Below are 18,471 nucleotides of genomic sequence, written 5' to 3'. Positions count from 1 at the left end.
AGTATGAGCACAACCTCTAGATCACAGGAACAGGAAAGCGGGAAGAGAAGAAAATCGGGAATACTGGATATGATAGATATGCTCAGATTCATGACAACTCCCACTCATTCTCTTATGGTGGTCTCATGCCCCTTTCCCCCCTCCCCCTCCCCTTAGCCACTGGGCACAATAACCACCTTTGATCGTGCACACTTTGGGTGGTCACACACAAGAATTACAGCATCTGCCTAAAATATAAACCTTATTGACAACACACAATAATCTCGCAGTAAAGGAAGTGGGCGAAGGTGAGTTGAACCTTGTTCACTGACCTGAGCATAGGTCGCTGCGTAGGCGGAACAGGAGATTCTCCATCTGGTTGCCGGGGCATTCTCCACACAGCCTCTTTGTAAATCACCCTGGCGCTGACTCCAATCCACAGCAGGGTTGACAGCGAGGAGTAATGCAAGGCAATGCCAACCTGTCACGTAATGTTGTCAGATCAGACATCAAGCTTAAAAGCCTCTAAAAAAATGCAATACTTGAAATTCAAAACTTACTGCTTGGCAAACGACTGGATAGCTTGTTAAGCTTATGCCGCCTGCGTAGATCGCTGTTGTCATTGCAATGTGGAAGCAGGTATTCAGCAATGTGTGCCAACTTTTTCTTGATATGCATATTGAACTATGGGAGAAGAGTAAGCTAATTAGATAATGAAGCAAAAAATAAATAAATAGTAGCGAGAAATTGCAAATACACTGCAGTACCTGTGGTGCAGTATGTGTGTAATGATGATAGTAAAGAGGCAAAGGAGCAGAACTGCAGTGCAGGCATAGACCACTGGATGGAGCACCCTCACAGTCAGTGGGGAGCTAGGGAAGTCGGGTACCTCCTAGAAACCACAGAAATCAAGTTAAGTCTCATTTAGCCACGGTGATCTTGGATGAATCATTACATTTTTGAGCCTACCTGCAGAACGGCATAGTTGCTAAGCAGAGAGCAGCGCATGGTGGAGGTGTTGCTGTCGCTGCGGACCAACTGGCAGCCCTCCTGACTCCAGCCTCCCTGCTTCTCCGGTCCCTTAAGGCTCCAATGGGCTGCCACGGCATCGGTACCAGGAGACAAGTGGCGGAGTGACACCCAGATGGGGTCTGAATTGTTCTGCATGCTGCAACCATCTGTCACAGAAGAGGATGAAATTAATAAATAAATGAAAACCTACTGTTTACTGAATAGAATGCCCAATGCATTCTACTTTCCACTTGCTTGTTTTTGTAAAAGAACTATATAAACTGGGGTATAAGTGCAAAAAAATGGATTTGTTTATATTTCATGATTGGCCGCTACAATTTGCAAAATGACTTTTGGCAAAGAGAGAGAAAAATCTGCCAAGGCAAAAACAAGTAACGAACAAAGAACAGTCCCAAGGTTTTTCTGGTGCAGTGGTTCAGACAAAGTAGCCTTTCATTATACTGAGTTTCACACAGTATCGGATCTGTAAAAATTATACCCGGGTTACGTTTGGTGAAGAAAGCAACTGTTCCATTTGACTGCAAGAGATTTTTCATATTTAATTAATTCAAATAAGCACAAAGTGGTTCGTTCTTTGTTCATCCTGAAGCATAATTATGATGTTTGTAGCTGTCACAGAACAGAAGAATTACACTAATGTGTTTTATTATGATGCCTAAGCATACAGAGCACCCAAACACCCATGATTTTAACTTTGCAACATTAACTTTAAATATGCATTAACAAATAAATAAATAAATAAAAGGAGTCTCTTTAATATACTAAAGGTTTCCTTACCTAGGCCTACAAAGACAACAGGGCTGTTGACAGTGCGTCTGCGGGAGTGTTCAGTAGTGGTGCTCGAGTTCCCAGTCAAAGGAAAAAAGCTGCCTGTTCGAAAGGCTACAAACTGCAGTTTACAGTCTGCTGCAGCATCCGAAGCAAACAGATTAGCTGGAAGAGTCACCGAGGCCAAGGCTACAGAATTCTGGAGAATTAAAAAAGGTGTAAGTCACACAAGAAGCCAAACTGCCAATGTTGATTGTGTCAAAATCCTTCATTAAACCTAAACCACATCTATATGATGTGGTTATTAATGAAGTAGACAGAACAGGCGGATGCAAGAAGGCATACATAAGCCTCACCTTTAGGAAAAAATTGTTGAGAGAGGTGTTATGGGCACCAGTGCTACAGTGGACGCGAAGCTGCTGTTCATGGACAGACTCTGACGTTTCCATTCCCAGGCTGCCCACTGACACCTCACGCTGCTGATGCGCAGTACAAGTTATCCCAGTGAAGTGGGCAGGTTGAATTAGATGGGCTTCCATCACAATGTTCTTAGACATCTGTAAACATGAAGTCACCCAGGGAAGGTAAACACCCTGACACTTTCATTTAAACATTACTATGGGTATTGTTGTATTACACAGACAATTTCACACAGAAATATGATTAAAGACATGCACCACTCTTCTAAATTACACACACATGCATTTCCTACTGCATGAATGAACTATAGAAAGATTTCACAGGTTTCACAGCAAGCAAGCTCTGTTGAAAATCACATGATAAATATATAAAAAACAGTTAATAGTTCCCACCATGGAAAATTCTTTAGCATTGCTGTGTAGCTGAGACCAGGCCAATGTCTCAAGGGAGTTTACTATAGAACTACAGGCTCTCTTCTCTCTCTGGGCCAGCGCGAGAATCTGTTCATCCACCTGCATCAGGTTACTGCCCATCTCCACCATCACCGCCAACAACTGGAGCACAGGGAAATTTAAAAGGAGATTTAATAAGGAACTCTAGAGAATATATTACTACATTTCTAAACAATGTATTTACTTAAAGTGCCCTCACCTCTTTTATCTGTGTCACATATTCCATAAACTTCTCCATAATTTGCGCCATGTACAGTACGTCGACCGAGTCAGTAAAACCAGCAGCCTCCAGGGTGTATGTGCGAACTTGATGTGCCACTGTGACAACATTGGATGCATTGATGGGTCTCTGAAAATCAAGAGCGGAAATACGGTGAGGACATAAGGAGTCACGTCATGCTGCGAATGTTTATTGAACCAACATACTACGGCGCTGACAGCGCTGCGACTGACCAGGATGAAGGTATGCAAGACACGCGTGATGCCGTTGGTGTAGTGACAGTTTGAGTAGTCGCCATCCTCCCATTTTCCAGTACGATCACAATAGCGAGAGGCTTTTTTCTGCTCCATGCCCCCCTCAATAGACAGGGAAGGGTAACGCAGCTGCAGGCAGTACTGGTGGGAGGTAATTCCTGCCAGAGTTCTTGGCCACCTGTGGATAAATGCCAGAGAATAATGGCAACGCTGAATCTTTTTTTTTTATATCATATGTTCCATATTATAATATACAGGATATATTTAAAGCTTTAACTGACCTGAACTCCCCACGGTTGTTGACAACTTTATCTTCTGGACAGAAGGAGGCACTGTTCTCCAGTACCACTATCTCAACGGTGAGAGACTTGTTGCCCCTCCCAGTAGAAACCACACACTCCCACTCTCCACTGGCCTCCACATGTACATCGTATAGAATAAGCTCGCTGGATAAAGATGATAGCGACAGCTCATTATAACACATCGTTAACACATAGTATTGTAACTAATAAAGCCTATCCCTTTTTTTTTTTTTTTACTCAGGACTGTCTTTGCACTAAAACGAAAACAACTCATCTGATCTACTACTACTCCGTCTGCCTTGCTCTATTTACCACACCTGGTGATGAAGGTGCAGTCATGCACGACACTGCTCTCCAGCTGGACACCCATTTCTGGATCAGTGGTCACCGGCTGACCATTGTGACGCCAGTGTAAAGTGGTCATCTTGTCCACCAAGGCAGCAGCGCAGTGGAAGGGCAGCCGATCGCCTTTGAAGACCACCTGACGCTGAGACGGCAGCAGTGACATGGTGTGCAGCTCCAGAGGACCATCTGAGCAACACGGTGGGAAAAGATGCAGATGTGAAGGTTACACATCGCTCGGAACTGCTTGTGCTGCTCTGTCATTACCAAGCCTCAGCTACATTTTTCCACAGAAGCTATTATGAGTCTGCCGTGGATGCAGACTGCAGCAATTGGTAAATTCAACCCACAGGATTAGCTGTCAACACAACTCACTGAGCCTTTTGGAAATATGTCCCTGCAGAACAGCGGGGATTGATTTTGTTCAACCCTTTTTTGGTCGGTTAATCCTTGAAATAGCTGAGATGAGCTTGAACTTCATAATGAGTGAACTGTTGCTGTCATTCACAGTGCAACATTCTCTGAAATAAAGTGGTGAACCGCCTCATTCATATGCCTCACTGCTGCCAGGCTCTTACCACAGCTCAGATGGCTTTCCCTTAGTCCACGCAGGGGCTTTCCCCTCAGGCTCATGGGGTAGGCACACAGGGTTTCTTCCCCCAGCCGTGCTGGACTGCCGCGAAAGAAGTTCGGGACCCATTGCAGCTCGCAGTCACATGTTAGGTAGTCTGAGTTGAAGTTCCTGAAGAGAGAACCAATGGTGCCTTAGGAGAGTTTCCATGTTTACTCTGTTTGACTGAGCTCTAGTTTTTACCTACAGGAAATGCCACAAAATGTCACACCTCTACATGCTGGGTGGCTCGATGTAAAATGAAATGAACTGACTCATAAGCTTTTTTCAAACATGGGCAGGACTGTACATGAAAAGCAAACAATCAAAGTCCACTTGAAGCTGACTCAAACTATTGCTAAACACTCCAATATTTAAATGCTCAATTTTACAGCACAAAAACATCTTTACAGCCCGGTACAGAAACAATTATGATCTCTATAGCCATTGCTAAAAATGATCTCCACAGTTAAAATATTGTAAAAGCTTAAAGACATGCATTGACAGGCAAGTGCAGACACAGGCAGATAAAGTCACTAGCCGTCAGCTAGGCGTCACTTCGCCTGTTTGTGTTTTTTAAAGCATTTACCTGACAACTAATGTGTTGTATTGTAAATAGTACTAACAGACCATCAAAGAACTTTGTGCTCCAATTTTGATGAATTAAATTCTAACATTATTCTAATACTATTTCATTTGAATGTTAGCACTAATTAGCACGTATCCATATCTGTGTTTTGCACTTTGCTTGCTAAGCTAGCAAGTCCACTCTCTTCTCCTAATATGGTCCATTTTGACTCCACAAACACAAGATGACAAAATAACAAACACACGGGTTAAAAACAGCCACTTCACAAATATCTCATGGCCGTGTCCATCTTTTATATACAGTCTGTGGTTCAGTTTTGAAACGTTTGTAGATAAACTTTAATGTTTCTTTACGGTAGCATAAATGATATGCTTTCAGTTTTTTAAAAAAAGCACGCACAGTATAGACAAAAATATCCAAATTAAAATAAATACATGTCAAATAAATCCTCTTTGATTATTTGAGCTTTGACACAGGCTTCACTGTGAAACACGGTTGGCATACACACGGGAAAATAAATATTAATTGAAAATAAATGTTATCTTTGTCTCGGATGTCCAAAAATATTTTGTTAAACTATGGACTGGTATGCCGTGAGGGTAACCTCGGGGGAACGAAAGGCCGACAGAGTTTAATACTCACACTAGCTTGAGAGACGGCAACTCTTCAAACACCCCTGGATTCATGGTTGATATGATGTTGCCAGAGAGGTTCCTAACAGAACACAAATTAGATATGAACAGTGTAACTTCATAGCCTTGCTGTAACTCATAGAGGACTTTTTTAATCGAATCAATTCATCTGCCTCTTACAGTTTAGTAAGATTGGTCAGCCCCTGGAACATGTCTGCAGTCAGGCAGCCAATGCGGTTGTTGGAAAGGTCACTAAAAGTGTAAAAGACAAAAGAATGTGGTTAGTTATTTTCAAATTAAGAGGCCTTTTCTCAATCACTCAGCACCAGATTGTGGTGTCTTGACTCTTTCAGTGGCTGCATTGCTTTACTGATGTGAAATGTCATTTGTCTAAGAAACATACACAATAACTTGTATAGGATCTCCTTTCATGTCTTTAAAAATTAAGTAGCTGTATTCAACTGTAGTCAGAACATTATATGGTTTAATATTTGGGAAGTTAAAGAAGCGTTCCAACAGTTCTGGCTACTTCTCCTTATCAGGACACAAAGGGACCCAAGTACGAGTTTATCATCATTGGGGTAAAAGCAGGGCCCCAGTTCTGCTGTCCACCTCTGAGTGTGATGTATATCTGCAGTCAGAGAGGGATCTGCTCTGTTGTACCTCTGACACTACCCAGCAGAGAGCTGTCCAGAGCATGTGTTTATCTCCCCCTGTTTGTTTTGAGAAGCCCCAGACCTTGCAGGGAAAACACAAGAAGGGGGAGGAGGGAAAGGGAGTCATGCGGCGCTGCGCCGAGGAGCCTCTTTGGACCCACGCTACAACCAGACCTCGGTGTCCAAAAACACAATGAGTGAGCAGCAAGCGGCCTCAAACAGCCGCCTTGTCACATTCAATTGCGTGTGAGGAGCCCTGAGGTTTGAAGCGGGGCTCACAGATGACATCCCAGTGTCCCCTCTGCAGAAACATTTAGGAAAGGAAGCTTTTATGGTGACAATAACACCATGAACCTGATATGACATATGACATCTGTGAGCTTCCAAAAAAATATACATGTGGGTTTTCTCCTGACTACTGCCAATCTGGGCAACAAACTAACCTCCGTCCATCTTATGCTAAACCTTAGGATTAAACTCTCTGTGTTTATTTAGTTGTGAACCCGAGTGAAATGTGGGTCATCTTAATATCTACTTACAGTTTCCGAAGCTCAGAGAGGCTTTGGAAGGCTCCAGGCATGATGGTGCTGATTAAGTTGTGCTTGAGGTCCCTGGGGGAAAGAGAAAATGTTAGGTGCACGCAAGGACTATACTGACACATCAACAAGAGGACTGCAAACTTTCATTTTTGTATTCTCACTGAGAGTTACGATGTTTAGAGTGGTACCGCAATCATATATTTGTAATCAATATGTAGCTGGAGCTAATTTACTGAGCTTAGCATAAACACTTGGATCAAGGGAAGCAGCTAACAGGGTATGTCATTGTAATAAAATGAGTCCTCAAGGGGCACAAAGTTGTAAGGCTCTAGCTTGATTAATTAACCCTTTCAGAGAAGAAAGTTTAAAAATAACAGCAGCGTTTTAAGGGATTTTGTGTAGTAGTAGTAGTACAGTCACAAGCAGGGTATCACCATTTACCATTGAAAGAAGACGCTGATAGGTTTAAATGAATGGGAGCAGGGACACACATCCTAAACCTGGCTCATCCAGCGAGCCACAGCAGGATATTTGTGCAAACAAATAGGAAATATTATCTGAACTGCCTCCTGGGCTTGAGACTAGCGAGATATTCAACCACATAAAACACTTGTGGAATCTGAAACTATTAACACTAAGTTCTGTTATTTATTTATTTATTTATTCTTTTTTTCCCCCAAAACTGTCCTTCCCTGCAATAAGCTTTACCCAATTCAAACCATAAATAATAATTTTTCTAAGTATCTTTGAAGATTTCATTTCATACTATTTGTTGCACTTCTCCACCCTGTTCCACTTCTACACCCACACTCCAGTCTTAAAGACTTTAGCTAGATACTCCCATCTACATCAGCTGCTGTAGATTAGATTTTGAACCTTTCTTTTGGCCAGGTGAGAATAGCAAGGTTAAATGAGGTCGGGAGACGGATGGTTATGAACAGCACATGTTATCCACGTTCCTATAGCATGAAATAGTTCTGCTCCCATCAGAGCAGTCGCAGAGTCAGATTTCCTTACAGGAGCATCAGTGCAGCAGCTGCGTTTTTCTCAATTTCTCTTTTTAACAAAGACTTCGATGTTATGTTAGACCTCAGAGGACCTTTTGGTCCTTTTTGTTTTCCACAAAACATTATCTTCCACGGCGGTTGTCAACCACGCTGCTTCACATCACCTCAGGCGTCTCTTAACCACTGTTTTGTCTGCTTTCCAAGAGATGAACTTTTCTGGGTAAGCTACGGCGGGAAAATTGTTGTAGAAAATGCTTCAAGCAAAGAAATTACACTGCAGTGTGGCTGAGACATGCTCAAAAAGATCAGGGGGTTTTGCTATTGGTCCTTCTAAGCCATCACTCATATTTAGATTCGAAACAGGAGACTGGTTGAAATGATGGAGCAAAAAAAAAAAAATTGGTCCCAGACCAACAGGCTAAAGTCTGCTCGGTTCAGATCTTTGAGTGTGTGCCAGCTTGTCAGTCAGAACATTTGCAACAATTTCACAGCTTTTTTAAAATTGGAGATATTTCCACCTCTGTGATTCTAAATAAGCAGTAAAAAAAGCATATCACCAATGAAATCAAAGAGCAATCTGGGTGTTTGACAGAGAACAACTACACTTTTCAGTATCTGTGTGTGTGTTTGTGTGTGTCTCCGGACTATATTGTGAGTCTGTCACAATATAAAATAGCAATCTTTGTGTTACTGCGTCTCACTCTGAATATACATGTGTTTCTGGGGGACATTAGCTTCATAGAATTTGTTGACCCAGGCTGGGGAAGAACAATACTGCTGTTTCCAGTCTGTGTGTCACGGGGCTCATTAGTGCCGCAATGAAAGACGCGGCACTGCCCACTACTTCCTCTCCCTGAGATCTGTCTCGCTCCCTCCCTGTCTGTCCCTTTGACACACACATGCTCCACGTGCGCACAGCCACACACTTTGCTGTGTTACCCCCATCTGTATGGACTCAAACGTGCTCTTACAGCTGGATTAAAATGCTAACACAAAGCTGGGATTTAGTTGCTAGATAGAAGTGTCAGTTTCAAGGCTTGTCTTTAAATGCTTGTTTTTGTCACATCCTTCTTGCACATGGAGGTAATGTTTACTATAACACTGCTCATATGATCTACACAACACATTTATTATTAAGACAGTGCATTATTTCTTTTCCTTTATATTGTAAAAATCTCCTGCTTAAAATGTCCTCAGATCAGCTAACTAAAGATCTCGAGAAAAATATAATGGCTAATTATAATTAGCTTCTTAATAAATGTAATGTACTGCACAGAACAACTAAATTAACTCATTTCTTCTGGTGTGTTATCTTCTGTTATATTGTCTGGTGGAAAAAAACACCTAAAAAAAATCAAAAATCAACAGATGATACTAGAATGACACAAACATAACATAAATCCAAATAGACTTACACAAGTACACAAACATGTTAGCCGTGCTGTTCTCACAGGACATTAGACTGAGTTCAAATTTGTGCCTGGATACCAAACCAAACCAAAGAAGCGTTTGTTGATTTTTGGAGGAGGCCACTTCCTTCTGTCCCTGCACCATGTGCCATTAAAGGTGAGCCGGTCGCTGCAGTGCACTGATATGTAAATATTTGGGTGCTGTTTTTGATAGGTAGTTAAATTTCGATTCAAACACAGATGCTATATGTGGGAAAGTTATAAAATTGACCCTTATTAAATAATTTAGTTCTCCTTTATCAAGTCAGTACTTTTATTTTCTCTGATTTGCTGGTTTGGAAGTCTTAAATCTTAAACACAGGAGCAAAATGTATCATTCGAGCTAATGAATGAAGCCAGAACTATATAGTGACTGTGCCAATGTGGATTTCATGTTTCTCAAGAGGAATCTTATCCCAACTGCATCAAGCCAATGTGCATTTCCTGTCTGGCTCAAGGCTCTGACCTGATTATTAACACACCGCTGCCTCTCTTATCACCAGGCTGGTAAATGTGAAGGAAAACAGGAACTGAAGCACTGTCCAAGCACTTCGCCGGCACAATCCCAGTTGAATGTCTGGAGCCGCCTCTTACCACTGGCTCACAGTGTCCGATTTGTTTCCAGCGCTATTTAAAACCTTCAGTACAGTAGATTGAAAATAGAGTAGCAGGCTTCACACTCAGGCGATGACTTGTGTGCGTGCCCTCTGGAGTAGCCAGCGCCCCATCTTACAGCAGCTTCACAGCTCAGTGACCTCGACACTGATGAAAACAGCTGTCACCAAGGAAGAGGATAACAGCAGAGACAATGAATGCTTCAAAGCCTCATGCTTGCAGACCATGAAAATATCAACGTCTAAAATCCTGAAAGTTTAAATTGTAGCTATTATTTTAGTTTTTCAACATCCTCCTCAGGAGCAGCATCTATTTCTTCCAAAAGCTCGATGAGCTGATTGATGGCGACACATTGTTACAGTCACTAAGGCCTTTCTTTTTGAGTTATGCTTTGTAACCTTCTGAGTGCAGTGCTTCATCCTCTACGCTGCATGTGGCGCGTATGATTAGACGGTGACAAACTCAAGCTCGCTCCCGAATCCAAAAGGGGCCATTGTCTGCCGCCACTGGGCCTAACACCAGAGGCAGCCATTAAGAATGCCCCCCCCAAGAAACTCCTCCTGATCAATGGGACTGGTCCTCTGCCATTCTGAAGAGTCATTGCTCTGTTGGATACAGGGGATGAGCGCCTGGGCCCCATGCAGACTGGAGAGGAGCGACGTGCTTGTAGGGCAGCGAGAGGGTAATAATGAAGACATGGTCTGTAAAGAGCTCCAGACATGGAGTGCTCCATTATCAGGAGCACAGCAGCAGCAACTGGAGTGCTGACATTGTTTAGGCTCTAGCCCTGGAGGGAGCTGGGAAAACGACGGAAGCCGGGGGAATGGCCACTCATTATCACCAGACTGGAATCAAGAATTTCCTGTTGCTGGAGTTTTTTAAAAGTTTTTTTTTTTAATGAAAAGTCAGTGGGCTGCGGCGTGATTTCTATACTTTAATTGCAGTTTTCTCTGTATACGACCCAATAAAGGAAAAAGCACGAAGACAGGAACAAACATGTCTGAAGGTATAATGGAAAAAAAGCGGTGGGGGGGGGGGGGTGTTAACTGCCACCTTGGTTCCTGAAAGAGGTCAGCGGAGACCATTTTTGTGCCGCGTGTCATTTCCTGTCTGGTTGGCGGGTCTAACAGAGGCCTTTGCTCGTTTATTTTTACAGTTTCCTTTCTCTCTCTCTCTCTTTTTTTTAACTAGGTAGTTTTCCTTTGTCGGGAGGGGCAGGTGGGTTAGAGGATTCAGTAATAAGAAAAAAATACGGCCCTGCGTATGGTCCCCGTACACCCCACCCCCCTACTCCACAACACACTTGCTCACAATGGGGCTCTGTAACTACCGACCCCAACATGCTCTTGCTTTCCCCCTAAAACAGGAAACCAGGATCTGCTGAGCTCTTGTTTTTCTACTAATTTCCTGCTTTGCTGCCCCTTCCCTAGATTATTTATTTAATTTTTTTCTGGTTCCTCTCAGATTGGATATACCTGATCAGCTATTTGCCATCTGGAAAGCATTTATTCTAGCACAGCCAAGAAACTTTACACACATAATACACGTTTTCTATGATTTTCTGTCAGTAGCGCTGATGCAGGACACATGTTTAAAATATTTCCTTGCAATTTCGGACAACAAGCATCAGGACCGTACTATGGTTCAAAAACACGAGGCCCGCAGCTCTGCCCATGACTGACCATAACATAAACCGTGGGTCCAACTGCACTGTTGTTAGTGGGATGTGCAGAAATAGCAACACACTTTTATTTGAAGTGTAAAATTTCCTAGCTTGGTTATATGTTCCTATAATCTGCAGCAAGAAGAGATGAAGATTATTCTGCCAAGGAAAACTCTGAAACCACGGATCGTGATTGACTCCAGGTCTGGCTTTAGGAGCGGCATAGAGAAGAGTGCCGTGCCCATTTTTGGCAGATTTTCATGAGACCTACCAGAATGCAAAGCATCAAAAGCAATAAAAGTCAGATCAGATCGGATAGATTTGAACATACAGTGAAAAAAAAATAATGCTAAGAACATTTTATTTTCATTTCATCTGGGTCATTCAGCCTTTATTAGAAAGTTAAGTAAAAATATAGTTGTAACAATTTGCAGCTGAGAAATCAGCAGGGACAAGTGCCTTTTGTTCAGGTTGTCAATGAAAAGAGTGGCTCGTGTCTGCGAGTGAATTTTCAGCCAGTAGGTGGACTGCAGCATGCAGAGAGTGTAAAGGGTGAGAAACAGCATGAGCCTCAGAGAAGGGAGATGCAAAAATAAAGCAGAAAAGGAAGTTGGGGGGGAAGAAGGTCTAGAGAAAGCTCAAGTTCCTCCTGAGGAAAATGCCCTTGAAACCATATCGAGTTTGCCGAAAGAGTGTGTGAGAGTGAGTTACTGGCATATAAAGCATATGATTTGGTAATGGGCTTATGAGGGGGTTTGCTCGCTGTTTCAATAAACTCCCAGAGCCATGACTGGGCTAAGCTTGCAATACAAACACACCCGTTCCTCCAGTTTATCTGAAAGACACATCTGGAGTCTATCAACTCCTGCAGCACCCCCTTTGTGTTTCCACTCTCCACCACGCTTAACCCCTTCCTCACCCACTCCACCCCTTAATGGGTCATGCACTCTCATTAGGTGACTGTTGCCTAACCGGGAGCCACCCGGTGGCATGTGCGGGAAAAATGCACCAAAACAAATGTTCATTTTTCTGTGAAGGGGGAAACAAGACTCCCCTGTGCAATCACAGCAGCTGTCCTTAGCTCTCTCCAGAGTGGGCTGGTACAATCTGAGCCTTTCTTTTAGTCAGGCCAGTCTAGACAGAGGGGCTCCTTGCCATTTCGCCATGCCTACACATTGGCCACTGTTTTTAAGTGTTACAGCGTGGCACACCTCTTCTTTGTTCCCACTCATCAAGGTAATTTGCTCAGCTTGTGTGGAAATCTCCTGCTAAGTAAAACGGCCTCAGATTTATGCAAGACAAACTGCAGGAGTGTGCTTTCTTTCTCACCCTCGCTCCCTTCCTCTCCCTTCTTCATCTACCCTTTCCCTCTCTCTCACCACCATACCATCTTTAGCCATGTTGGCTCCGCGTCCCTCATGTCAGATGGTAAAGTTGTTTAAGTTGGACTCCGTCCTAACCCCTACCGCTCAGAATGGCAGAGGCGATTTCAAGGTTGGTTTCGGAGAGATTTCAGGCAAAGAGTGAATGAATGGTCTGCCTCTGCTTTTGCAGAACAGATACTATCAAGCCAAACATATATGAATTGGCCTAGGCCTGCACATAATCATAACACTATAACTGTGCATGTTTTCTCATGCAGACATTTTTAAGAAACAGTGTTCCAGCCCAAGGTTTAATTTCAGGCTTCCCTTAATTTTGTTGCATTATCAGCATAAATCTCAAGCACCTCCTTATTTTCTACACTTAAACTAAGTTGAGTCTACAAGAAGTGTTTGGTTGTCTTATGTGATTTTTTCTGTGCTTACTCCAATGAATCCAAAGAAGCGCAGTGTTTAAAAGATTCCCACTGTAGAGATCATCTCAGCCTGTCTTGTTGACAAAAACGGTCATGCTGCCAACACCTAGAGCCTCCTAACCACAAGCCTCACTCCTGCCTTTCAGACCTGTCCACTACAAACACCCTGCTGCTCCCTCATCCATCATCATCGTTGCCCTCTGCTCTCCCTCCCTGCTCCCTCTCTCGCTGTAGGGTAACAGGCCTTAGTAATGAGGGCCCCTTGTGCCCTGCCTGCCTGTCCTGTGTCCCATGGTGCAGTGGGGCCCATTTGGAAAGGAGCCAGACTGCCTCGGCCCTCGTTGCTCATTATTCTCATTACCTTGCCTCAAATCAGTGCAGGACAGGCTGCTGGGATCTGTCCACAACTCATAAAGGTCCCGGCTCATTAGTGGGGTTGCCAGTGAAAACTTCCATCAGAAAGGGTATGCATAGAGGTAGAGGTACTCAAAAGGTGCGCAAGTACACGAGCAGAGGTCTGACGGTGTGTATGAAAGTGACTTATTTTGCGCATAGCAACCACCGCCACAGAGGCGAGGCATGATTTAACCAGTGTGTTCATCCAAAGAGCTGGAAAGAAATGAAGTATTCCAAGATCCAAATGTAGCCATTGGATGGCAAGCCTGTTTAAAAGACCTACAAAAACACAGTAGTCTAGTAAGAGGGCAAAAAACAAACAATCCTAAATTGCTCCTCTGCACTTGGGTGGCTTGGCAGGTTATGAAGGCAATAGTGGCTTTGAGGAGGTTTGTCCCAATGAAAGGGCTAACTGTGTAGATTGCTGCACGGCCTTGTCCAGGCCTGGAGGAGGGTGTTCTACTCTGGAGCTGAATTCTCCGTTTAATAACAGCAGATCAGACTGCATTCAGCTCTGAATAGAAGTATGCTGTGAGCGTGTGGAAGTGAGTGTGTGTCTGCTGAGACCTGTTAGACTGGGCCAGAAGAGAGGGTGCCCATACTAGGAAGCACACTCAAGGGTTACTGTATACACTGAAGTCACAGCAGCGATGAGCCAAGAGTGAGAGTGTGTGCGCGAGTGTGTGTGTGTGTACCTGTTTAGACATCTTTGTGGGGACTAAAAATTGGAATGTTACTATACTTGTGGGGACCAACAGTCACTTATGAGGACAAAAGCGGCTGTCCTTGCGAGACTGAAGACTTTTTGAGACTTAAAATGTGGATTTAGTGTCAGGGTTACAATTAGATTATGGTTAGGTTTAGGCTATAGGTTAGGGTTAGGTATTCATTTTGATTAGTTAGGGTTAGGGTAAATGGCTAGGGCAGAGGTTTCCAACTCTGGGCCTTAAGGGCCGGTGTCCTGCAAGTTTTAGATGTGTCCTTGATCCAACACAGCTGATTTAAATGTCTAAAATACCTCCTCAACATGTCCTCCTCAACAGTTCTCAAGAAGCTTGGTAATGAATTAATTATTTGATTCAGCTGTGTTAACCCAGGGTGATATCTAAAACCTGCTGGACACTGGCCCTTCAGGCCTGGAGTTGGACACTTCTGGGCTAGTGAAAGCACTATCAATTTGATGTCCTCACTAAGATATCAAAACGAGAATGTGTGTGTGTGTGTCCCTGTGTGTGTGTGTGTGTGTGTATCCCTGTGTGTGTATGTTTCACAACAACATGTGTCCCAATGTGTGTGTGTGTGTGTGTGTGTGTGTGCAGTTAGGGGGCGCAGACTGTGTTTATCCTTGTCACGTAGGGGAAGAGATGCAGTGTAATTCCCTGATGTGTGTTTACTCAGCCCTAGTGGGCTGGCCTTTGATTACACCGCTGGTCACATAATATGAGTAACTGCTCACTACTGCTCCAAATGACAAGCACATGTTGACGCCATACTGGAAACAATGAGGAGACCTGAAGAGCCGTGGTGGACCGAGGAGACAAAACAAAACCAAAATCTCACAAGCGCAGACAAAACTCACACTCTAAGCTCATATCTGAATTCATCCCTGCAAACCCTTCCATCAGTGTGGCATTTTTCACAGCAGACAGCAAATTTCCCATGAGCTCAGATGTAATTATAAGCTGCCCGAGGCTCAATTAAAGGTTGAAGATGTCAGAGTGAGTGACTGAGTGAGTGAGTGGACCTCCACCACTGTGTGTCAGCAAGCCAGCAGAGGTGGAGGCGGAGGAGTGAAATGAGGCCTGTGTGATTTACATTTCGTGCTCAGCCAGACGCCTGCATCTCCCACTGTGGAGCACACCCAGGGGTTTGTCTGCCTGTTTTTTGTCTTTCTCCCAAGCTCTTTTAGTTAAACCTCCACTCTGCTGCCTCCTGCTAGTTTTTTATCACTGCTCCAGGTACACGGGAGAGCTCAGATTACCCGACCCGCCGACCCTATGGCGCTACAGGAAGGCTTTTCCACACTAACAAAAATAAGCAACATCAGCTCATTCTGAGCCACAGATCAGGCTTTAATTTACTATACATTACTGCCCAAGTAGCATTAGCCTCAGGATCTTCCTGTCAACAGCTTTATCAGCATCTTCGGTGCAAGACTGCTGAGGTGAGAACTGACAACTTGGCCTTGAAACTATTCACCAATTGTGTTCTCGTGCCAGACTTTAGAAAAAAAAACATCAATTTGAGCAAATATAGCTTTTGTTCTCGACTGGCACATCTGCTCTGAACTTCAGTGGTAGGTACTAACAAGCTAACAACTGCAACAAATTACCATATTTTTCTTTCTTTCAACATTTTTGAGAAACTCGTTAGCTTCATGGGTGGCAGCTCGAAGTGCCATGTGGAACTAATATCTCTGCAACATACCCACCAGCCCCCTCGCCAACAATATAAGCCTGTCTGCCAGACTACAGCATCCAAGTTTGTGAAGTGAAGCTGCAACATATGTGTTGTTGCCATAAAGCTTTACTGGGATACCCTGTGAAACAGCACACTGTGAAAAAAAAACCCCAAAAATGGCTCTGTTGTGAAACGTACACTAGATTCAAGGACAGTGTGAGAATATCAGAGTATTCAGGGAGCTTGGCATAGTAGCCTGTAGGTGCTAATTAATTTAACACCCATCCTGTTTGTATTTCATTCATTAGGCAACATGATTTATAAGATTTATTTTTTGAATAAGAACCAGAAACACTGTCAACGTCTGTAGACCCAAGCTCATTCAAACTCTGCCCTGTGGTATGAAAAGTCAAAATTTGGAAATTTGAAGAAGGAAAGCCAGCATGTGTGAAAGCATGGCTGTTGTGCATTAGTGTGCACAGCTTGGGTAACTTGCTCTGAATGATGCATGCAGGTTTTGATCAATTTATATTCCCACCTAAATATGACAGACGTGTTACAACGACAAGTCTCAGGGCTTTAACTGGCCCGCCTGCAGTCCAGGCTCATCAACCTCTGGAAACATTTGGTACACTGTGAAATGAAACATACAGCTAAGGAGGCCCTGCATGTCAAGCAAGTATGGGAAAACATTTAGCTTCTTAATGTACAACAGTTGGCCTCCTCAGTTTCCTAAACGCTTATAAAACACTATTAAAAGAAGATTCAAGCCAGCACAGCTGTAGACATACCGATGGCTAAACTTTTTCTTTCTTTTTGTTTTTCCAAATATATTACTGGCAAGTTTGAAATTAATATATACATTTTTTCCAAAAAGCAAAAAACACATTTTATGTTTGGTCTTTGTACTTTTATCAATTGAATATGTCATTTCAATTATTTGAAATGATTACAGTCTGTTTTTATTTACAATACACAAAGCAACCCAGCTCTTTTGAAAACAGGGTTGTATTTGTTTTCGTAATATCGTGGTCTGGACCAAGGTGGTGGATCGTCTTACAGGCCGTGCAATTATAGCCATGTGTCACCACTGGCAGTTCCAACTATAGTTCCTTTCCCATTTGTCACCAGTGGCGCTGTGCATCGCCTCAAATTCATAAGAAAATATTTCATCTCTCACTTGTCTCACACCCCATTCATAGAGAGATTACGATGCCGCTAAGGAGGGCCAGACTGTCTGCAAGCCACAGGCAAAGCTGCCAACACGCAGCTCCTGCCAGAGATCTCCCTTATCTTGTCATGTGGAGTGGGGTTTTACTGATAATGGAGGAGTGAAGTGTAATTATGTGAAGTTTTCAACATAAGTCTGTGATAGCCAGTCTGAGTGTATCATCCTCCCTCTTGGAATGAAGCCCGTGATCGGATAGTTGGGCCATAGCTGCTCAGATCTGCTCAGATCTCTCTGATACCTTGTCTGTATGTCTCCACAAGGCCCGGGCCAGAGACAAGCCAGAAATCAGCTCACACGTAAATCCAGTGGAAACAATACACATGACATTAGAGCACCCGCAGAAGCACAGTATTTAATAAAGGACGATGAGAAAAGCATACTCACAGTTTATCCAAGGCATAAAGTCCAAGGAAGGATCCGTTTCTCAGAACTCGGATTTTGTTGTGGCTCAGTATCCTGTAAAAAAAAAAAAAAAAATGGAAACAAATCAAATCACACAGTTGTTAAAAATAGGTTGAAAAAAACATGAGGAATAGAAATAGAATAGAAACATAAATTAGGAGGAGGAAAAAAGCCAAAGAAATTGTCCATTCAGTGCTGCAGTCACATGAGAGATTAGCATTAGCATTACCTAAAGATGTTTCAAATAAATGATAAGACAGAAGGGCATCAAGACAGAGGTTGCAATCTTGATAATCATTTTATAAGTTATTATTTTTTAAGATCAAAGGGATGTCTTTCCATATCAAACAAATGGCGGCACATGCCACGGTAATTAGCTCTTTCCCCGCTGGCAAACCACTTGGCCTTTGGAGTTCTTATCAGTGCACAGGGCAAAATGCTAGAGGGCAGAGTGGAAGTGAGGCTGAGATCTCTCGGTTTGACAGGGAAATGCAAAAATATAAGGCAATAGGCCAAGGCTGCTATAGGAGTTACATAGACTTATACTCTGACCCTAGTTTCAGTGACAATATGCTTTTCTCAATGAGAGTTAAGTAAATAGGACACTACATGCAGAAGCCTGTTGGCTTAGCTTATTCACAACAGTAGAAGCATGATAGGGAAAATTTCTAGTCTGAGGCATGGATCATGGAAGGTGCAGCAAGTTAATTGTCTTT

General features: G+C 43.2%; 1 protein-coding gene across 1 annotated transcript in view; it reads right to left on the bottom strand.

Annotated features, from left to right (window-relative positions):
- Positions 1 to 18,471, bottom strand: part of adgra2 (adhesion G protein-coupled receptor A2) — a 39,613-nt gene that overhangs the window by 3,468 nt on the left and 17,674 nt on the right. Inside the window, exons 2-17 of the mRNA XM_006784010.3 lie at positions 17,738 to 17,809; positions 6,796 to 6,867; positions 5,781 to 5,852; positions 5,611 to 5,682; positions 4,348 to 4,511; positions 3,745 to 3,958; positions 3,407 to 3,571; positions 3,105 to 3,303; positions 2,851 to 3,000; positions 2,592 to 2,753; positions 2,136 to 2,336; positions 1,789 to 1,978; positions 949 to 1,157; positions 747 to 871; positions 540 to 663; positions 312 to 460 (exon numbers count right to left, since the gene is read on the bottom strand). Coding sequence (XP_006784073.2) covers positions 312 to 460; positions 540 to 663; positions 747 to 871; positions 949 to 1,157; positions 1,789 to 1,978; positions 2,136 to 2,336; positions 2,592 to 2,753; positions 2,851 to 3,000; positions 3,105 to 3,303; positions 3,407 to 3,571; positions 3,745 to 3,958; positions 4,348 to 4,511; positions 5,611 to 5,682; positions 5,781 to 5,852; positions 6,796 to 6,867; positions 17,738 to 17,809 — 2,340 coding nt within the window. The remainder of the gene's footprint in view (positions 1 to 311; positions 461 to 539; positions 664 to 746; positions 872 to 948; positions 1,158 to 1,788; positions 1,979 to 2,135; positions 2,337 to 2,591; positions 2,754 to 2,850; positions 3,001 to 3,104; positions 3,304 to 3,406; positions 3,572 to 3,744; positions 3,959 to 4,347; positions 4,512 to 5,610; positions 5,683 to 5,780; positions 5,853 to 6,795; positions 6,868 to 17,737; positions 17,810 to 18,471) is intronic.

The sequence above is a fragment of the Neolamprologus brichardi genome, chromosome 12 (assembly GCF_056152115.1).
Source record: "Neolamprologus brichardi isolate AB-2024 chromosome 12, ASM5615211v1, whole genome shotgun sequence".
In the NCBI taxonomy this organism is placed as follows: domain Eukaryota; kingdom Metazoa; phylum Chordata; class Actinopteri; order Cichliformes; family Cichlidae; genus Neolamprologus; species Neolamprologus brichardi.
The sequence above is the reverse complement of the archived record's forward strand: the minus strand, read 5'-3'. Positions and strand labels throughout refer to the sequence as shown.